Here is a 22313-nt window from a genome sequence, read left to right as displayed (position 1 = left end):
CTGTTCCAGCCCACTCTGTGCTAGGAAAGTAAACAAAAAACGCTGGTTCTCTAGAAAACAGCTCAAACATTTTAGTTAAAAAGCAGGAAAAAGTGAATACAAGCCTTACCTCTGCTTCTGGGGGCAAAGAGAGCAACACACAGGCTTAAATTTTCATTGCCCTGCAGTTTCAACAGTTGAATCAAACAATTCCACGTGTTCTCAGAGATGTTTTATTTCCAACATACCCAAAAGTACAGCTCTACCAGGACCCACAGACACGGTCACTGGAGGACAGTTGTTGTTACAGCGCTCTGTGGTGGGCTCTTACAGGAGGTTTGGGGGTTTTGGCTGAGAAAAATGAGGATCTCAGTGTGTAAAACCAAAGCCAGCTGCAAGGGAGAGAATGTAAGTGCTTGCTAAAAAAATTAATTAATGCCCATTTAACTTACGTGTAACTGAAAGCTTGGAAGTGGGTGTTGGTGTCACTAAAAGCCAGCAAACGTGACTTGACTCCAATTTCACCTTCCAAGAGAGAAATAATCAGATGTAAGGAGCATCACAAAGGTGTTGGAGGAATATTAAAGCTAATTGCATGCAGGAATCTTTGACAGCTGCTGTCAGTTAAGTCTCTACCTTGCATTAATTGCTCACAGTACAAACATTTGGGATATTAAAGCAGTGTGAGCTCGTAAAATGCCTTTTGAGATGAGGGATTCCCTGCATGGAGCAGGGCTGGCCTCAGCCCCAGCAGCTTCTCAGCCCAGTGTGGTGGAGAGCTGGGCTCACCAATTCCTCCTGGGAATTGCAAGTGGATTATGGCATTTTCAAAATCTTTAGATAATAAACCAAACTGGAATTAGAAATTGTTACTCGAAGTTCCTGAAAGGAAGCGGCCAGAACCGAGCTGGCTGAGCAGAGGAACACGGCCGCAGCTCAGTCACTCAGGATTCCCTGGTGCCAGTCGGGAATTCTCTTCCCAACAGCGAGTCCAGGAGCTGAGGAACGGCAGAGCTGCTGAGGAGCCTCGTGGGAGAGCCCCCGGTGCCGGCTCACGGCGCGGCCCCGGCCCCGCTGCTGCTGCTCCTGCCGAGCTGCAGCCGGCCCGGTGCCCCGGGGGCTCAGCCCTTCTCTCTCCTTCAGCGGGGAAAAGCCCTTTTCACACCGGAGAGGCAGCAAAAAATGGCTCAGGACTGTGCCCTGAACCACGGCTGAGGCCATCCGACATCCATCCTCACGCCCCGTGTTTGCCCTTCCCAGCCCTGGGACGGGCCTCAGGGACTGGGGCAAACCTGGAGAGCTTGCTGAGAATGAAGGTTTCCCGTCTGGCCACATTTAACTGAACTGTGGCACAGCACTCCCCTCCCAGCCGTGAGACGTGGCACCGGCTCTGAGGTAGGTGTTGTGTTTGCATACGGAGTATCTGGAACGGGGAGAGCCCCGAGCTCCTGGGAGCCGGTTCTTCAGGAGCAGCTCGTTCCCTGCGCACAGCCCGAGCTCCTTGGCCTTGCTGCAGAGCAGCTGCCGGGGAGGGAGCAGGGAGGGCTTTGCTGCATCACTGTCAGCACCCAAAATGAGGCCATTTCCCAAGGCTCTGGCTTAGATTTTGGAGGATCCAGAACCCCTCCCAGACTCAGCTCACTGTGAAGAAAACTGTGGGTTTGTTTTCTAAAGCACACTGATGTCATTTGAGGGGGAAAAAGGTGATGTAGAAGAATTCTGTGTCTCTGGTCTCTGCAGTTCACAAGGCCAGGTTTAAAAAGGTGTTGCTCCCTTTCTCCTGTTAACATTCAGGAGAAAAAGGGAAAAAAGATTGGATTATTTAAATTGGTTTCAAAGTAAATTGTCAGGTGGAATAACCCAGGCAGCCCTGCCAAGGAGAGGTCACAAGCTGCTTCACAGACTTGTGCCACAATCTCTTATGGGCAGAGGAGTGGTACTGCCAGGGAACAAGGGGAAAAACTGGGATTGGCATATTCCCAGAGCCAGGAACACTCTGTGGAAGCAGCCCTTCACCTCACCCTTCAGAGACCTGCCAGAGGCCAAATTCCAGGTGCTTCCCTGACAAAAGTTAAACACCCAAAACTTCTGATGGGCAGAAAAAAGCATGTCCCACATTTTAAAATAAAATCTAAAAAAAAGTCCAAGGCAAAGGAAGAGATTCTTACCCAGAGCAAACCCAGGGAACAGGAATGTTGCCACTGTAGGACGTGAGCAACCACGAGAGAAAGGAAGGTAAAATCCTGAAACAGCACAGGGGGGACAGGGCTGGGTTTACTCCTGGGGCTTTGGGAGTCTGAAACTGTTTCTAGAATCAGATTTTATTCTGGGTCAAGGATTTTCCATGAGGGATACACACATGCACTTTTGCTTCCAGAATTCCTGACCTTCCAGAGGAAAGGTGGTATTTGTCCCTCTTTATCAGACTCCAGTTACGCTGAAATGCCAGAGACAGAAGTTTCATTTGTCTGGGAGAAACATTCAAGTCTATGGAACAACTGAGAACTGGGAATCAGAACTTCCCTGAGCTCTACATAACCAAGTTACCTGTTCACAGGGAGAGATGCAAGGTGGAGAGTGATTCCCTTGGCTCCAGTCCTTAAAAAACCCCACCAAACAACTCAAAACCGTATCAAGTTTTGCCTCCCATTGTCCCAAATATTTTGGCTCTTTCCTCCTTTGGCAGAGCCTGGTGCTTCAAAACCAGTGATAAAAAAAGCAGGGTGGGAAGGAACAACTTCACAGATTCCTGAATAAAAACCTGGTGAGTATTTGACACCTGTTCTCATTCTGTTGCCACCTGGACAAGAACATGGATAACTTTGCTCCCCAACCTGACTAGAGGAACAATCAGATTAGGGACAAACATGGCATTTTTGGTGTGTAGGAAGACAGTGCATCTTCATGACAACTCCTGAACTCAATCCCTGTTTCTTAATCCTAAAAAACAGTCCAAAAAAAGCATTGGACTGTCACCTTTCCTTGCAAGGAAGGTGACACAGCCCTTACCCCAGTGCAGCCCTTTTGCAGGAACATCAGCGATCCCAAAGATCGGCACCCAAGCAGAAAGATTGCTTGGGATTGAAGACAAGCAGTTATTCCTTTCTTAAACAAAATTCATCCCATTAAAAAAAGGTGACTTTTAATAAATAGTCATTTCTGACATTATAAATAAGTTAAAAAACAATTTAAAATAAGCTAGTATAGAATAAATAGGCTTCAGTAAGTGCTTACATACATACATGCCTCTCTGAAAGGTTTCAAGTGAGCTCATGTTTAAAAGAAGCAAGTCTGTAATACTGCCAGAAAATCTTGTGCCTTCAGGAAATCAAATATTGCTTTTCTTAGCCCTTTAGAACTGGACTCAGTTCCCATTCACTCAGGAATGGGACAGACCTACTCATTATTGCTGTAAACCTGAGTAAAAAGAAACAATAGTTTGGAAGATGCCACTTGCTGCAGGCAGATTCAACGCCTGGAATTTCTAAAAAAACCATTTTGACTTTGTTTCTCAGCAGGGTTAAAAAAATCCAACACATTTCCCAGAGCATCCTGCCAGACCAGAAGAGGTTTTTGGTTTGACCTGGAAGTGATTTCTGAACCGTCCTACCCATACCCAGGTGTTGGCAGTTCCTTCCCTGCCCCTGGAATGCCCACTTGACTGTCCAGTGTGGAACCAGTACCCCGTGGGCACCCAGGAAATTCCCTTCCTTTTGCTACCCAGGAATTATCTAAAGGTCCAACAGGTAAGGCAACATCAGCCTCCTCTGCGGGAAAAGGACCGATGGGAAGAGCCCTTTGGAGCGGAGTGGAACGGATTCCTGCAAACTCACAGGCACCCAAAATCCACAGGTGGTGAAGGAGACTACTGAGAGGCAGGCAGCTGGCCCAAACCTCCTAAACCTGCCCTTGGAATTTCAGTTTTTGTGGCTGAAGCAGCTCCCAGAGGCCTCTGTGTGTCCAACTGACTGCCCCACGGCTCAGCCCTGGAGCTCTTTGGTTTGGGGCTGCAGCAGCCCCGGGGGGTCTCCCCCTGCTGCTGTAGCCTTGGCTCTGCTATCTGGAAAGGTGGGAGCTGCTCTGGGACTGGCTGGAAGATGTGGTGACTCCACTCAGCTGGGAAAAGCCGCTGTTGCAAGATTCCAGGCTCGACATGGATCCCCTAGGATGGGACAGAGCAGATGTGCTGTTAGGAAGGCAGCAATTAAGGGATAACTGTTCCTCTCACAGATCAGCTCTCTAACACTTGCAGAGTAATTTTTGTCTCATTTCCCACTTGCTCTCTAAGAATCTCTGTGTCATGATGAAATATTCATCAGTCATTTTTTCCCAGTTACAGATATTATTCCTTGCCTCTGACTACTGTTCTGGGGAAGGGGACACAGCTGGAGCCTCTGGGAGCTGCCCCTGAGGAGAAAGGAAAGCTCACAGCTCTCCAAATGCAGCCTTGTGAACCCAAGGACTCCAGGCTGCTGAACACCAGTCCCAACTCCAGCAGCTCCAGCTCCTCCTGCCAAAAGCAGGCTGGGCTCAGGAAGAGCCCCAAGGAACACATCTGCATGACTGGAGTGAGGCATTTCTGCTGCTCTGACCCCACAGGACCTGGCCAGGTCACACCTCAAGCTCAGCACCTTCAGGTCTGTTCTGCCCAATGCTTCCTCCAGCTCTAGGGAAAGGTCAAGGACTTGCAGAGAGTTCAGATTAACAGGAGTTTGGGAAGTGCTTTCAGCACTGAAGGAGGAGGCCAGGCACACCCTGACTCTTCACCTGTTCAGAAGTGCTCGTCCTTCTCAAGTGCCAAACAAAATTATCTGGGAAATAGCCCAGCTGGTATATAAATTACTCCAAAAGCAGCTTCTCAAAATATTCCCAACTAAGATAAAAACCCTCCTGAGTCAAAAACCTCCTGCTCTTCAGGCAGCTGCAAGCAAGACCCAAAGCACAAAGGCCACTGGTGGACACAGAGTCAAGGGAACTTTTAAGTATCTACACCACCAGGGGAGATTGGCTGCACAAAAATGCCACCAATGCCACCAGTTTTGTGTCCATCCACTTGTCAGTGAAACACAGCCCCTGTGGGGTCTCTGATACCCAGATGTTTAACTCACACTCAGTGCAACTCGTAGTGAACCCCTTGTAAATGCCCTACCTGAAGTCCTTGGAGGCCAGCACCTCGTAGTAGTAGATGAGCTTGCACCTGTGGCTGGAGCCCTGCAGGGAGGCCAGGACATCGTCCACACGGGGGAGGCTGGAGCTGGAGCAGGGCAGGGGCCCGTGCATCCTCCACTGCAGGATGTAAAAACCAGGCCAGCGTGTGACATGGGACCCCTGCAGAGAGGGAGGGACAGCAGGTGACCACGGGTGTCTTGGGGAATGGCTGCATGGCCCAGCACAGGTGTCATTCACCTGTTCCACCTGCCTGAGACACAGCCCTGTAGTACCAGTAGGGGGGGAAAGAAAAGCTTGTTTAGCTTATTTTCCATTAGATTTTTAGCTTGGAGTCTCTTTCCAATGACTCCCTCTAAATTAGGATTCCCCACTTTCGCAGGGAAACCAGAAAATGATCACAGAATGGTTTGGGTGGGAATGGACCTTAAAGCTCAGCCCATTCCCACCCCCTTCCACTGTCCCAGGCTGCTCCAAGCCCCAATGTCCAACCTGGCCTTGGACACTGCCAGGGATCCAGGGGCAGCCACAGCTGCTCTGGGCACCCTGTGCCAGGGCCTCCCCACCCTCCCAGGGAACAATTCCTTCCCAATATCCCATCTAACCCTGCCCTCTGGCACTGGGAAGCCATTCCCTGTGTCCTGTCCCTCCATCCCTTGTCCCCAGTCCCTCTGCAGCTCTCCTGGAGCCCCTTTAGGCCCTGCAAGGGGCTCTGAGGTGTCCCTGGAGCCTTCTCCTCTCCAGGTGAGCACCCCCAGCTCTCCCAGCCTGGCTCCAGAGCAGAGGGGCTCCAGCCCTTGGGGCACCTCCGTGGCCTCCCCTGGACTCTCTCCAGCAGCTCCACGTCCCTCTGCTGTTGGATCCCAGGGCTGGAGGCAGCTCTGTAGGTGGGGTCTCACCTGAGGGGGCAGAACCCTCCTCCCCAGCTGCTGGGAATGGGCACAGCCCCCATTTCCAGCAGTACCTCATTTCCCACGCCATCAGTTCCCTCCCTACCACCCGATTACTTTGGAGTTTGCAGGACTCTAAACCCATGCCAGAACCCAAACCCCTCTGACCTGGATGCTCTCTCCTTCCCTGCAGACCAGAGGGGACTCCACCCGGCTGTAATCCACCCCCAGCACCCAGGTCTTGTCGATGAGCTGCACATTGTCCCCTGCAGCAGACGGGCTTGGTGATGCAGCTTCTTTGTGACTTGGCTCAGGAGCTCGTTTGGAGTGAAAGAGGCTGAAAACCACGTCTCCCTTCAGGATGTCAAAGTCCCAGGTGATGACAGATTCCCCTTCCAGGATCTCCACAAGTATCTAAGAAGGGACCAGAACAAGGCCCTTGCAGGGTCAGGTGCTCAGATGGCAGCAGCGTGTTCCTCCCCACTCTGGGGCAAACACACTTGGCCCCTCAATCCTTCAGCTGGCTGATGGTCTTGATTCCTGAGGGGGACACACACCAACTCCCATTCCCAGCCCTACCACACCCACTCAGGTGTTTTCACCTTCTCTCCCCATATCAGAGTTGTTCGTAAATGAGTTACTTGTTCTAGGAAAACCTCAGTGGAACTGAGGCACAAAGCAGGACACAGCAAAGAGCTAAATCAGTCACTCCCCATCAGAGAGGCCAGAGGGCTGATCTGGCAACTTAATTGCTCCTCTTTGGGACATTCTGTTTCCTGGTGACTCCCATCTGGCAGTTCCCAGCACACACCTTCCTTTATCAACCCCATCACTGTCCCAGCTACGAATGGGAGCTGAACTGTCAGAGGGGAAACTGAGGGGCCTTTATTTCCCCCAGGAGGAGGAGGAAGAGACTGGACCTTACAGAAGATCAGGCCATAGTAGAGATAAGAGACACTGCTGCTCAAACTGCTGTTCTTAACTCCCACACTTCCAGCTGATCCTGTCCAGGAACAGCAGCTGCTGCCGAGCCCTCTCCTGCTCCCTCTGTGGGAACCCTTGGCTGCTCCAGTGAGCCCCAGCAGAGGGGACATGTCACTGTCCCAGCCCAGCAGCTCCTGCAGCCCAGGGAAGCTCTGCTCTGTACCTCGTGGGGGGCTCCTTTGAGGACACTTGCAGAGTGGTAGATGGTTTCTGTCCACAGCCGGATGTGATCCGAGTTCTCCGGTTCGTCCTCGGTTTGATAAAGGGACTTGGGGACGAGCCCCCCTTCTGGGACAGTGCACTGCAATGGTCACACAGACAAACAGGAGGGGTCAGGACGTCCCAGCAGTGAACCAGGAACACTTGCTGGCTGTCAGACACGGGCTGAGCCCTCAGCTGAGCCAGGATTGCACAGTGGCTCTGAGTTCACTGGAACTACCAGGGTTTGTCTGAGCTCCCTGTAGAGAGCTGCCCTCTGCCCCTGCTCCAGGATCGCCAGGGCAGCACCACCACTGCAGGGCAGCCTCCTGTGCCCAAATGAACTGCCCCGTGCCCAGAGCAGGGGGATCCTGGCCAGCACAGAGGCTCAACACCTCTCAGAAGGCAGTGGAAGGCCAAGGTGGTGAGGAAGAGGGAATCACTTCCAGATTCCACCTGCACAAGAGGAAAGAAAACTCACCATGCAGTCTCCTCCCAGGAAGTCTGGGATCACGTCCTTGTCCACGTAGTCCACCAGCCCTCCTGAGCCCTGGTAGTTATTGCCACTGTAGATGAGGAACTTCTGCCGTGTGTTCTCATTGATAAAGGGACTGACCTGAAAGACAAAGGGCACAGAAGACACGGCTGTCACTGAGGGCAGCTGGAGACACTGTCTGAGCCATCTCACCACGATGCTTTGGGCTCTAGCCTGGAAGGTCTCAGCAGAGTGCAGAGCTTCACAGCTCTGAGGCATTTCCCAAAGAAAGGGATAACAAATGGAAAGTGTTCTCTCTCTCTGTATCATCATCTCACAGCACTTTCTGCTTCATGTACAGGAAAGCCTACAGTCACTGCCTCACCTATAAACCTCACAAGAAATGTAACAACCACTTTCTCATATTGCCAGAGCAGCCAGCAGGCACCAGGCAGAACCAGATTTATTATTTACTACTTACTACCCTTCAGTGCCCTACAGCCTGAGACTAAAAGATACCTGTCCTTTCCCATCTATACGAAAACCCACCAAGTTTGGGTGGAATGGGGTGGGATTCAGGTTTCTCATCCTGTCCTGGTGGATGGCAGTCACCAGAACCCAGTGAGCTACAGGAACCCCATGGCCTGGCTCTGCTCTGGCCTCTTCAGGAGCTCACCACAAGCTGCCTGGAGTTTTTCCCTCCCTGCCTCTGCTGAGGTAGCTCTTTGTGAACCTGCACAAGTGCCAGTGATCCTGCAGAGCCCAGGTTTCACCCACCAGGGTCCAGAGCACAGGAAAGACCCGTGGTGCTCTCACGATCAGGAGCCTTCCCAGGGTCTCGGGGTAGTTGTCCTCCACCACCTCAATGATCCTGAGCAAGGCCTTCACCCCAGGCCGCCAGAGGTGCCTCATATTGAGCCCTTCCAAGTCAACCAGGCAAGTCCAGGATCTAAAATAAACAGGCAGGAAAAGAGCTGTCAGAACTTTGGAATGTGGTGGCTGCTCAGTTTAGGATCCACAGTAACCCCACAGTCGGGGGGGGATCCAGGGAAGCCAACAAGGGACACCAGCAGTTCCAATAAAAAGCACATCTCCACTCAGGCAGCAGACACCCAAATCCAGGTGAGCTCCAGGTAACACAGACACCCAACCCCAAGGGCAAGAACATCTGTAACTCTGGAAGAGGGTGAAGGTATGCAGGCCTATTGCTAAAAATAATGTAAAAATGCATTTTAAATGAAGGTGGAATCTGGCAGACAGGCTCCTGTATTTAAATAAAAACCCTGAATTTCAAAGATGTGGATTAAAATCACCAAGACAGGAAGATGAAATTAATCTGAGATGGGATATGAAAATGATGTAAGGAAGGATCAATGCTTGCTTTCCAATGAAACTGCAGGATTTGTCTGCATTTCAGTCTAACAAATAAATTTATATATGTCTGTGGTCCCCACAGAGCCCGTAACACACACTGCTGTCTGCACTGTAACCCCAAGGACATCACCCCAAACCACAGCAGCATCCTTCACCGTGGCAGGGAAAGTCTGCAAGCATTCAGGAAAACCAATTATACTGACGTGATGGGGCGGCCAAAGATGTTGGTGTTTTCCTCACATCTCTTCTGTCCTTCCTCGTTAATGGACAGAACCTGGAATCAAAGCCAGCACAGACAGGGATTAGCCTGAGCATGGCCAAGGAACCACGATGGCCTGGAGATCTTATTTTAAAAAAATACAGATAGCAGAGGGCAGGGCTGGATGGGATATTGGGAAGGAATTGTTCCCGGGGAGGGTGGGCAGGCCCTGGCACAGGGTGCCCAGAGCAGCTGGGGCTGCCCCTGGATCCCTGGCAGTGTCCAAGGCCAGGCTGGACATTGGGGCTTGGAGCAGCCTGGGACAGTGGGAGGTGTCCCTGCCATGGCAGGGGGTGGGACTTGGTTACTTTTAAGGTTTCTTCCAACCCAAACCATTCCAGGATTCCTGATGCCCCATGACAAGACTTCCAAACACCCCGAGGGGAACAGGTGGCACACGAAGGCACAGCTCACGTGTCGCAGCAGGGACTCCTCTCCCAGGGCCTTCACCAAACCCTTGGTGTCCATCTGGCCAAGGCGGAGGATGTAGAGCGGCCGCCCATCTTCAAAACAAAGGGTTTCGAGAGGGGAGCACTTTAGTCCCCCAGGCATCACTCTCATACCATATTCAAAAGCCACATTAAATATTTGAAAGGATAAAAATCACTGCCAAAAGCAACCTTTTCAGAGAAATTGCTTTGCACTGACTGATCTGCCAGATGTGTGCAGAGGAAATACAATTACAGGGAAGCAGAGTGGCTGCTCACAGGCATTGAACTGCTTTGTTAACTTTTCAAATGTCCATACAGCTCTCTTCAACATCCCGGCTCACTGGTGTGGTGCCAGAACCAGCCTGTGCCAGGGGCAGCTCCTCACCTTTGTCCTGGTAGTGCCACCCCCCGGTGTAGTACTCCTCCAGCAGGGCCGGGGGTCTCCAGGACTGCAGGATGAAATCCACCTGGTACTGCTTGCGCCAGGACAGCGACTGGCACAGCATCTCCCGTGCCTTGTCGATGTTGAAGTCACGGGCGCGCAGGAACCGCAGGATGTGCTCATCCTTGGGGATCTGCAAGAAGAGAAAGTCCCAGCATCAGGACTGGAATGTTCCATTTGGCCTGCAGACGAGGCTGCACACTCTACACCATTTTTTAATCCCTTAAAACTAAGACAGCAAACATTAAACTCCCACTCTGCCTCCCTCGCTAACCCAGCTGGAAGCAGCAGAGGGTGCCAGGAGCACAAAAGAAGTGACCGAGTCACTGCCTGTGGGAAGCCCTTCCCCAGTGCAATTCCCAGGAGCCCCAGCAAACCCCGGGCTGGCTGACGTTTCCCTTGGCTGGTGATCCACAAGGAGCACCAAAATACCGTGTGAAAGTCAGGGAGCTGCAAGTTCACCTGCCCAGGGCAAAGCAGCACGGGATGGCAACAGGTAACAAACACAGGTAACACGTGAACCACACCAGGCATTGGAGGGGAATCACAGCTCTGCAGCCTGAATGATGCCACCAGGACCAATTCCAGCTCTTGTGCAGGCCCTGCTGCTGCTGGTTTGAACAGGAAAGCTGCTGAGTGCTTCCAAAGGCTTCCCTGCTCCACCACACCACAGTAACTCTTGGTCCAAATCAACCAAAACTACAACACACTCTCTCCCGATCACCCATGCCAGCACTGTCAGTAATTCTAACATCACAGGCACAAAAGCTTTCCAAAGCAAGTCTGCAGAATGGCTTCTTCCAACCTCCTTCCACATCTGCCCTGTCCTCTTTAGCTGAGGAATCAAAGAAAACTTGCCAGGAATGCCAAGCAGCAGGAATTAACAATGACCCTGGCAGATTCCACAGAAGTGCCAAATCTGCCTAAGAGCCTGTCAGCTGCAAATCCAACTGGATTAAAGCTGCATGTGCTGCTGGATTCCCAGCCCCTCACTCTAATTTCCCCAAAAGTGCTTGGCCTCATTCTCTACAAGTTTCCATTAAAAATTCCAGCTCTGTGGAGCAGGGATTCTCTCCTCCAGAGCATCCATACTCTGCTAGCACAACCCGAGCACTCCCAGCCCTGCTGGGACACAAACCCCCATGTCCAGGAGTCAAAGCTCCTTTGTTTGTCCAAAGCCATGCTCAGGGAATCAGAAAGCTGGGAAGAAAGCAAGGCTGGCAGCTATGTCAGGAGGGAGCAATCTCGGATTCACAAGCAAGAGATGGTCAGAACTGACTCACCTAAAGAAGGGGCAGAGTTCAGGCAGCCTAAACCAAGCCTAAAGCACCTGAGGAGCAGGGGGGAGATTGATACTGGTTCTAACACTGCATCTGTACATCCTGGAAAGGAGAGGGTAGCCATCCCAAAGAGGATCCCAGGAGTATTTAGAGGAACTCTGTATCACAGCAAGTTTAAAAGCCAGCAGAGTTTTCATCAGATAATTCAGGTTTGTGTTCCTGCTGCTCAGAGGCAGCTGTCACTCATCAGACCCAGCCCAGACACCCACAGCAGCCCCAGGATCTCTGCAGGAAAGGGGATGGCTGGTGGAAGGTTTGCTACTTTTCATGTTCCAAGCCTCCCCTGTACACAGCTCCAGGCAAGAGGCAAATCCAGCACTTCTGTTTGGACCAAAGGCAGGAAGCTCCAAGGAGACACAACTCCACAGTGGAATTAGTCTTTTATCCTTGTCCAACCAAAGCAGTAACTCCCACGTGCAAGCAAACGAAGGTTTAATTTCAGCCTGCTTTTGTATTCACTGGTGAAAGTGCTGCACTCTCCTGCACAGTGCAAAGCCATGAACAGAGCTTTGAGCTGCTGCAATTTTAACACCATTTGCAATTTGTTCCTTAAACTCTTCAGATTTTTTAAGCAGCAATGTATCTGACTGTAAAGGTAATGTCTGCTTTGGAAGGAACAGGGAAGGGATAGTGAAACAGGACAGAAGACAAAAATAAGAAGGGCCATTTTCCAAGACACAGATCTATTTTTTGATAATTTCTGACAGAGGAATAAGGCCACCCCTGCTCCGAATTAAAAGAACTGATTGCCACAGGAAGGCAAGAGCCTCTCCAGGGAAAACCCCAGCCTTGCAGGATAAGCTCCTGAGTTTGACCTGCTCTGTCAGGCTATCAGGGAATCAGGAGAAGCAAGCAGCTGAGCAGTCAGGAGGTTCAGGATGAAGTTTCAATAGCCAGCACCACCCTTCCTGTGTGCCCAGGTTCCCCTCGGGACAAGGCCCACAAAGGCCACCCAAAGGCCTGAGGCAGCTGCCAGTGTCCCCAGAGCTCAGGATTCAGCTGCACCTTCCCAAGGCTCCCAGCACAGCACAGGGAACAAGGGCTGCCACTCCCTGCCCAGCTCCAAGCACCCAAGGGGCAGTTGTTCCACATTTTGCTCGTGTGCTCTCACGTTTTCCTTCTCCAGCTTCCATTCCTCAACCTCTGATATGGAGGGGGGAAAACCAACCCACAGAAGAAAGGTTTAGGTGGTGCCTGTTCCAGCTGAAAGCAGGATCCTTGCAGGTCACACCAGGGATAAAGCCTCCCTGTCTTGCTCCCATCCAGGACCCACTGGGTGAGGTATCTCCTACCCCAAGAGAGCCCACACCATTTCACTGGACAGGTCTCCATGAAAAGCCTCCTGTCCTCTGTCTCAGAGCACAGTTACACCTGGGGACTGACCCCTGCCTGCCCACCTGTCTGGTGCCTCCTGTCTGACAGGAGGCTGGATCATAGGCAGACACAGATCAAAAGCAGTGTTTAGCAGAGCCCCTTTTCTTGGTGAAGCTGTTCCTGTGAGCAGGGAGCTGCTCACACAGCTCACTCACCACCCCCTGGCTGGCTGGGAGCCCAGCCCCAGCTCCCTACTCACAGGCAGAGCATCACAGTGACACGAGAGCAGCTGGCAGGGAGGTGTCACAGCCCTTTGCTCCATCAGGTGTGTATATATACACAGTATATATACATATATATTCAGTATATATATTATACATCATACAGATATTCCTGTAGTTTCTACCTGCATCCAGCAGCCACCACCCTTCTGGACATGGTCCAAGTTATCCAACCTGCTGTTGATGCCACTGTACACCAGTGGCCTTGGCCAGCTTTGGCAGATATTTGGTGGTGGGAATTTATCAGCTCTTACAATTCAACATTCAGCACTGTTGGTGTCTGGTGCATATCAGCTGCTGGGAGCCTCTCACACTGCCCCAACACCTCCTGTTCTCTTCAGCCTGAGGTTTTCTGGTAGCTGTTTCTCCATCCACATTCCTGGGTACCAACAAAACCCACCTGCCTGCTCACACACAGGGGAACTTCAGGAGTTCAACAGCAGCAGAACTATAGCACTGAATCTTTGCTACATTTTGTTTCTACGCGGGTGATTCACATTCACTTTTCCAAGAAAATACAGCATTCTAAATCATGTTCAGACTCTCTGTACTCAGATGAGACATGCTCAGCTCTGAGACATACAGCACAGCATGCAGAAAGGACTGCCAAAGCCCCTTGTAAGCAGCAGTCTCTTTTGGAAAGGCCAGGTAAAGGAAAAAGAATTAAAATCTTCCCAAACCCAGGAATGCAGAGTACCTCACCTGACCCATCCTGACTGACTGAGCTGTTTCCTTCTAAGCCAGGGAGCTTCTACTGCTGAAACCTCACCCAGCTGTTACCTGCTTCCAAGGGGGATCACTTGCTCCTCTTCCTAAGAACCCTTTATCTATTCAGCCCACCCAACTTCTCTCTCTGGTGCTATCCTTGGTCCTTCTTTCCTTCCCTCCTAATCCCCTCTCCATCAGGAAATCTGGAGTTAAACCCCTCTTGAGGCATTCAAGCTGCTCTAAACCCTTTCTTTTCCCAGCCACATACCAGTTACCCTGTCAGTCTGACAGAGACTTTCCTTTAACCAAAAGGAGCTCGAGCAGCTTCTGGACATTCCAGCAGTGCCTCAGTGCCTCACTGTCCCTCAGTGCCTGCGCTGCTTTTCAGGGAAAAATCAGAGAACCACAGAATTTCCTGAGTGGGAAGGGACCCACAAGGATCATGGATCCAGCCCCTGGCCCTGCACAGACCCCCCAACAACCCCACCCTGGGCATCCCTGGCAGCGCTGTCCAAACGCTCCTGGAGCTCTGGCAGCCTCGGGGCCGTGCCCATTCCCTGGGGAGCCTGGGCAGTGCCCAGCAGCCTCTGGGGAAGAGCCTTTCCCTGATCTCCAGCCTGACCCTGCCCTGGCACAGCTCCAGCCATTCCCTGGGTCCTGTCCCTGGTCACAGAGAGCAGAGACCAGAGCTGCTCCGGTGGGCTCTGTGCTTCATCTCCTCTTCTCCAGCTGAACAAGCCAAGTGCTCTCAGCTGCTCCTCCTATGGCTTCCCCTTGAGACCCTTCCCCATCCTCATGTCCCTCCTTTGGACACTTTCTGACAGCTTTAGATCCTTCTGATATTGTGGTGTCCAGGACTTGAGGTGAGGCCACTCTGGCACAGAGCAGAGCAGGACAATGCTCCCAGGACACGGTGACCCTTTGGGCTGCCAGGGCTGAGTCACATTCAGCTCAGCATGGACCAGGACCCCCAGGTCCCTTCCTGTGGTGTCACACTCCAGCCTCTCATTCCCCAGTGTATTTGTGCATCCAGGGTGCCCCATCCCAGGTGGGACCCCCCTGGGTGCCCCTCTGTGCCCGCCCTACCCACCTTTCCCTTGTGAGTCTCCTGGAGCCACTGGCGCAGGCGGATCAGGCAGCTCTCCTGCATCGGGGTGAGCTGGCCCAGGTAGCGCTCGATGTAATCAGCGTCCAGTTTGTCAGCTGGAGGGAGGAAACAACAACTCAGAGGAGACTGGTACAGCCAGGAGGGAGATGGGCAGTTGTTTCTACACATCAAGTTCCTTATGATTTACATGGGAATTGCTCAGAAGCCTCATTCCAGCAGCTGGAAGGAGGGAGGGAGAGATTGGGGGACACTCTCCCGGTGATTGGGGCACGAGGCCACAGGCAGCACCTGCTGTATCACAACTGGATCACTCCACCTGTCTCTGAGAACACCAGTATTCCATTCAGGCCTGAACTGCTCCAGCAGGAGCTTTAAAAGATCTATCATGAGCTCTGGCACTCAGCTCACCAACCACTCCACTTCCAGGGCACTTCCATCTCCATGTGTCCCAAATTTCATGCACAACTGCAGTGACAAGAGGCTCGCTGGAACACCAAGCCATTATTCTGCCCAGGGACACCAGAGACAAAGCGAGAACAACAACACATTTCTGACAGCAAGGGAGGCTTTTGGCAGGGGGACAAGTCCTGTGCACACCAGCAGCTCCAGGCCCCTCCAGCTCAGAGACAAAAGACAAGGGGTTGGCGACTGCCAGCCCTGAGGGACAGAGGGATGTGCCAGCCCTGAGGGACAGAGGGATGTGCCACCCAGGGCTGGCAGCTGCCAGCCAGCAGAACAGGGCAGCTGGGGGGAGCAGCCCAGGCAGCAGCTGGGCTGGAAGACACAGGGAGCAGGGCTGGGGACACCTCAGAGCTGGCTCTTTGTCAGGCACAAGGTTTTCAGTAGATGCCATCACCTGCGAAAAGAGGCCTGGACACCCACAGGATGAGCAGGAGAATACAGAAACTGCATTTGGAAGTGAGACACTCCATGGAACCCCCAGAGCTAGCAAGGTGGGGAGCACGCCCAGGGAAGGCGATCCCTTCCTGAACAGGAGTATGGGCAGAAAAATAAGGGCTACTCTCCTCTTCTGCTAGATGGGACCCACCACTCTGAGGTTAACTTTAATCTCAAACATTTCTCCTAATCAGCTTCTCTGTGGATTCCCATCTTCTTCCAGGAAAACTCCCAGAGATCAGGTGAGAGCAGAACTACTGATATTTCCAAATTCCAAGCTTTTTCCCTAGTTACACTCAGCAAAACAAGTGCTGCCTTTCCTTCTCAGGAATGACAACAACTGTTTCTATTACAACAGCTCTGGATTCAAAGGTGCCTGCTATTTCTTTTTGCCAGAGAAGTATTTTATTTAGTCTAGAAGATATCATCAGACCAACACACAGAAAGATGAAGTTTGATTCAGGCATTTTGTGGGAAAAAGGCATGAGGAGACATTCCACAAAGCTTGTCTTGGCCGGATACAGGGCCAAAAGCCATCCAAACCTGTCCCCAAGACTATTAATTTTAGAAGAGATAAAATATTTAATTCCATAATGAAGACACCTTCTCCAGTTTAAAGTATAAAATACCTTAAAGAGCTGATCAAGCTTGATTTTTTTTTTCTAAGCACCAAAACATACTGCCTGCATGGCTTTTTTGTTTTAGGGAAAAAACAGTTCCATTGTTTGTTTTTCTTGAAAAAAGAAAATAGCTTTCCCTCCTCCTCCCCCACACTCCAGATGAAAAACCTGATGCCAAGAGAAATGAAAATAAGCTCCTTGGTCAGTGCTACTGACTGAGAGCTGCTGCCTGGGCAGTGCCTACCGTCAGGGCTGGCAGCCTCTGAGGGAGGGCAGGGGCTCCCAGCCTGCTCCCTGCTGGTGCCAGCAGCCCCAGAATCCAGCAGGATGTCACCAGGGTCCGGTCCCACAGCCGGGGCTCGCTCATCCTTCGCCGCCGGAGGGCTCCAGCGAGGGATGAACGTGATCCCTTGGGAGATCAGCTCCTTCAGGTAGTGCTCAATCACCTCCTTGCCCTGAAGGGGAGAACTCTCATTAGGAAAAAGCCTCCTCCAGAGCCAGCAAGGTGCAGGAGTTTCCTCAGGAGAGATGACTAATGCTGCTAGGGATAAACAGGGGAAAGCTCTCCTTCCAAACCCCACGATCCTGTCAAAAAACATCCAGTGTGGAAGGCCCCTATGAATGATGAATTACAATAATGGCCAGGCAAATCCCAGTCTATGGATGCAGCTGCCTTTAGAGCACTTTTACCCCATCCCCCTGCTCCCAAACCCAGTTAGCTGCCCTGCTCCTCTGCAGCCCAGAGGAATGGGCCACTAACCCAAGCCCGAGCTCTGGAGACACAGGGCGCTGATTTTCACCCAGAACTTCCCCTTCCTGCACAAGAACAGTGTCCTCAGTGTCCGAGGAGCCTGGCACCCACAGCATCCACTGCCACCCTCCTCTGGTACAGCCTGCTCCATCCCTGCACAGACACATTCCAGCCAGCAGATCTTTCTGTGCTCTTTGCACACCGGCTTTTTCTTCCTTTGCCCAACTGGGGCATTTCAGAGCCATAAGCAAGGGCACAAAACTACACTGGGTCTGTTTACAGAAAGGCAAATAGAGGATTTGGGGTGTTCTGGCAGCCAGGGAAGCCCACCTTACCCGTTTGATGTTGGAAGTGTACTGCTTCATGGCAATCTTTTCCACTGTGCTTTCAAAGCCAAAAAAGGACTTGATGTCGAGAGAGGCCGACTGCTCAAAGCACGTCCACTCCTCGTTCTCAGGGTGAACCTACAGCCAGGGAAACACACAGCTGGGATGGTGCCAAGTGGCTCATGGCCCTGGCACCACACTGGCTGCTTAACCTCCACAGCTACAGAGTGAGGGGGCAGAGGAGGCACTGCCAGACCTGGATTGACCAGCCAGGTTCATTCCCATCGTGAGAATTCATGGAGAACTGAACATCCAGACTTTTGCTAACCCAACATTCTTCACATGCACAAGGAAATCAAGATTTAAACCCATCTCTGCCCCAGCAGACCTGAACTGTAGTAGCAAAAGCTGCACTAAAACAGCAGTGGAACTGCCCACTTCAAACCATCATGTCAAGGTCTCTTTATGGAAAGGGATGGCCTTGTGGAACATGCAATTAAAACTCCTACACCTGCAAGGAAGAAAGATGCAAACCAGGGTTCGTTTTAGTTTTGGATGGGAGACTCAGCCACTAACATCAGCCTTCTCCCCAAAACACTGGGGACATGGCAGAGCAGGGAGTTTTCCCACTGTCAGCTCAGCACACACCTTTCCCTTATTTCCCCTCTGTTACTCTGTATATGGTAAAATCTTTTCCTCCTTTAAACTTAACCCTTTCCTGAGGGGACTCTGCCTTCTCTCTGTAGGTGCTGCTGTTCATAAACTGACATGAAAGAAAAACAACTCCAGCCCCCACACAAGGATACCATAAAGGACAAATTCCTTGGGGAGATATTAAGTAACTGCAGGAGCAGGATCATATTTCTCCAAGTTGCCTCAGAGAACACTGCAGAAAAGGAAAGATGAGAATAAACCTGCTTCCGGTGCACTCTGGCAGGGAAAAGGGAACTGGTAAAAATAGAGCAGGGAACCATCTTGAGGATGCAGCCAGCAGCTCCTACCCTGTTCCCCTCAAAGCCCAGATGCTGACGTTTCCTTCCTAAGAACACAGCCAAAATCAGCAAGTGTAACAAGCTCCTAGTTGACCTGGGAGCATTTCAGACCTGTCAGTGCCTTTGGTGACGATGGAAGTTTGATTTACTGCAGTTTTTAGGAAGCCTCATGCAGCCACCAAGGGATCTCTGGCTCAGGAACACCGTCACCATCCAAAATGTTCACAGCTTTTCCATTCCTCCTCTTGCCTGAAGCTCCTTACAGCCTGCTTAGTCCCGAGAAGCCAAGCTGCTGTCCAGTGGCCAAGAGGGCAGGTAAGTAACAGGATCTGGACATTTGTGTGAGGAACAACAGGCAGGATCTGACTGCTTCCAGAAACAGCTGAGGCTATTTCATGGTGACTGGGCCCTAAGAGCACCATTACAGTGAAACAGCACAGAAACAGCCTCAAATGGAGACAGCCCAGGCCACAGATCAGGCTCAAGTCCTTTCTCCAAATCTTTAGAGCATGAAAATAATGACAAACAAGGTGCTAAAACTTTCACTTATTTGTGGGCAAAATTAATTGCCAGACTTCACTCAGGCCCTTATAGTAATGAATAGTAAGGGTTTAATTCTAGATACCCAGATTTATATACATGCCCAAGCTCTAGATGTTTTTGTTAGCCTGAATGCCAATCAAAAAGAAACTGAGAGAATACCAGCAGTTCTGGAGCACCAACTCTGTTTTCCACTTTCACTCCAAGCAGAGAATCACAACCAATCTAAAGGAGTTTCTCAAGCCCTATGAAATCACAGAATGGTTTGGAAGACCTTAAAGCCCATCTTGTTCCACCCCCTGCCATAGGCAGGGACACCTTCCACTGGCCCAGGCTGCTCCAAGCCCCAATGTCCAACCTGGCCTTGGGCACTGCCAGGGATCCAGGGGCAGCCACAGCTGCTCTGGGCACCCTGTGCCAGGGCCTGCCCACCCTCCCAGGGAACAATTCTGTCCCAATATCCAGTTTGCCACTGGGAAGCCATTCCTCCTTGTCCTGTCCTTCCAGGCCCTTCCTGTTCCTCTCCAAAGCAACTGAACAAGCCCACACCCAGGACCCAAGAGCCTTTCCAGCCTGAGAGTCTCCAGCCACAGTCCAGTGTTGCAGAGGTGCTCAAACCCATTCAGGCACCTTCACCCTGTGTGTAAGTGCACAATTCCCACCCCTCCCAGCACAGACAGCCAAAGCAGAGCTCTCACTGAGTAGCTGCAGGTCTCCCTGACCACGACACGGTTGGCAAAGGTCTCGTTGTGGGCTTCGATGCGGAGCGTTCTCTCTCTCCAGTTCACAGTGTTCTTCTGGATGAAGAAGACATACTCTACCCCTGCAATCTGAAGAGGAGCACGGAAATACAGAGAGAAAAGAGTTAACTTGAGGAGCATTTAACTATCTGAGCCAGCCAACAAAATCCAGGCCTCTCTGCTCCCAAGGTTCCACCTGCCTTCTTCAGCAGCCGGGGAGCATCCACATTCAGCTTGCAGCTCCGCTCAATGACATGGATGGCTCCGTCCTCACTCCTGGATTCGTGCAGGATTTCACTCCCCAGGAAGACTGGGATCTCTGGGCACGTTGGAAAGCGCTTCTCATAGGCCTAAAAGTGAAAATAAAGTAAATTTACTTCTGGGTAAATCAATTTTAACTCTTTCTGAATTAATTAATTCCCTTACAGTGAAAATCCAACAAAAAAGAGGCCCCTGAAGCCCTGAGTTGGCTCCAGTTTTCTCAGAGGTGAAGTTAAAGCAGAGTAGTTACAAGCAGGGACAGCACTGTGTCAGTCACAAGCCAAGCATGTCCTAACATAACATTTCCTTCTCACACGAAGTAGAAACAGAATCCCGTTGTTGAAGAATACTAGGAAGGGAATCATCACTTCAACATCAGGAAGTTCCTAACCAGCAAAAGCAAACACAGCTCTGCTAACTTCTGCTGGCTGAAGACTTGAATTTTATAATCTCTGGGTCAATACTGTCTGTTTGAAGAAGATACTAAAAACTATTTAATATTCCTGAGCCTTAAAACGTGATGTGCCAAACAGTTCTGGTTGCCCTAAACTATCAAGGGTAAGACCACCAATTATTAGCTACTCACTTTGCCTCAATTTATCCATTTCTATAACAATTCTGTCCTGGCTCTGAAATCTTCCCTGTTCTAATTAGCACATCCTTCCTTTCTCCAAAGCTTCTTTATCAGCTCTAGCAGAATTCCAGTCTTCCCTGGCACTTGCAGCAAAGTTAACTTGCATCAACAAGTTACTTACAAGTAACTTACAACCTACTGTTGCTGCTCCTTGCCTAACTTCTCCATCTCTTATTATATCCCAAGATGTTTGCAGGATGCAATGTTTTTCCTTGGATTTCTGAAAAACCTCTTGCATGTTGTGTTGCTGTTGTAAATATGTGGCCGCTGCACAAGCTGCCCAGACTTCCACTGCAGCTGTTGCAGGAGGAGAACCTGTGCTCTCCCTCCACTGCACTCTCAGAGCTCCACATTTTCATCATAAGGTGTTTCTGCCATCATTCCAAGGCAATTTCTCTAGGAACTGCTGTCATCTTCCCATCTTCCAGAAGACACCACCATTTTATAAAGCACAGAAAAATAAAAATATTCATGAGTTCTCTGCCCCAAAAGCAAACATTGATGTGCTGATGCTGGAGCTGGGCCAGGCTGCCAGTGCCACGCTCCCCGTTACCACAGCAATTCAAAGCCTGGATGCCCCTGCACGGGTTCATGTCCCCTGCTCCCAAAATAGCCCAGGCACTTAAGGACACATTCCATATCTCCTGCTCCCGGACCTCTGGACGGGAAAGAAGTTATTTCAGATTATTGTGTTGCTCCAGTATCAGGAGGGAAGTGCAGGCAGCTGCCAGCTGGAGTCCCGGCCAGAACAAAGCATGCAGGTTTGAAACCCTGCTCTCCCAGTCCCTCAGCAACGTTCTGCTTGCTTTGCCACACTTCCCAGAGAACTCTTCCCATATTCTTCTACCCGTGCTTTTCACTCCTCATCACAGGAATAACAAAACCAGATTAGATAAATCCAAAATTCCCCTGTTAAGTGACTGTTTCTAGCACAGATCCACCTGGCTCCAGCCAAGAGGAGCACACTCACTGCTTTAAGCAGCTTAATCTGTTAGGATGGTAGTTCATGGATCTGTGTCAGGCAGTGCCACAGGACACTCCCAGCTCTCCTCTCCTGGTACCCTGCCCTTTGCTCCAGGGCCACATGGCAGGAGGGCTGCACCCCTCAGTACCTGCTCTCTTCCCTGCACTTGCCAGCACATTCATCTCCTCAGGCAGAGTCAACACTTCCTATCTGTGCTTCCACCTGTCCTCTCCCAACCCTCCAGACTCCAAACCACCATCCAGGGCTATCCTGAGGCCAAAGCCTTCACCTTGCTGGTCTCTTGTGCTCCAGCCCATACAAAAGGTGTCCCTCCAGGCCACCCACTCTGTTACTGGAGTCCCAGTGGTCAGACAGTGCATGCTGAGGCCACAGGGATACCAGAATATTTAGCAACTATTTTTGAGCTGTTTGTCCCATGTCACTCCATACACGCCCCCTTAACACACCTGCAAAAAGGGTCACTGAAAGCCCTTCCCTGAGAGAAGGCTGCCCCAATTAACTGCACAGCAAGGGTGGGCAGTTTGATAGGACAATGGGAAAGAGTCTTAAACTAAAAGAGGACACGTTTAAATCAGATGTTAGGAAGAAATTCCTCCCTGTGAGGGTGGGGAGGCCCTG

At 51.1% G+C, this 22313-nt stretch overlaps 1 protein-coding gene across 6 annotated transcripts in view; it reads right to left on the bottom strand.

Annotated features, from left to right (window-relative positions):
• Nucleotides 1–189: 189 nt before the first annotated feature.
• The window catches only part of SEC14L5 (SEC14 like lipid binding 5), a 39865-nt gene continuing 17741 nt past the window's right edge, over nt 190–22313 (bottom strand). For all 6 annotated transcript variants that reach the window (XM_032125690.1, XM_032125694.1, XM_032125691.1 and 3 more), the window contains 14 exons: nt 20016–20165; nt 19774–19905; nt 17553–17681; nt 16711–16921; nt 14932–15044; nt 10142–10331; nt 9740–9828; nt 9270–9340; nt 8470–8641; nt 7699–7833; nt 7183–7320; nt 6204–6449; nt 5129–5307; nt 190–4141 (listed from right to left, as the gene is read on the bottom strand). In XM_032125690.1, the coding sequence (XP_031981581.1) occupies nt 4036–4141; nt 5129–5307; nt 6204–6449; nt 7183–7320; nt 7699–7833; nt 8470–8641; nt 9270–9340; nt 9740–9828; nt 10142–10331; nt 14932–15044; nt 16711–16921; nt 17553–17681; nt 19774–19905; nt 20016–20165 (2061 nt within the window). In that variant the 3' untranslated portion in view covers nt 190–4035. The remainder of the gene's footprint in view (nt 4142–5128; nt 5308–6203; nt 6450–7182; nt 7321–7698; nt 7834–8469; nt 8642–9269; nt 9341–9739; nt 9829–10141; nt 10332–14931; nt 15045–16710; nt 16922–17552; nt 17682–19773; nt 19906–20015; nt 20166–22313) is intronic.

The sequence above is a fragment of the Corvus moneduloides genome, chromosome 16 (assembly GCF_009650955.1).
Source record: "Corvus moneduloides isolate bCorMon1 chromosome 16, bCorMon1.pri, whole genome shotgun sequence".
Taxonomy (NCBI): domain Eukaryota; kingdom Metazoa; phylum Chordata; class Aves; order Passeriformes; family Corvidae; genus Corvus; species Corvus moneduloides.
This window is presented reverse-complemented; position numbering and strand designations above follow the sequence as displayed.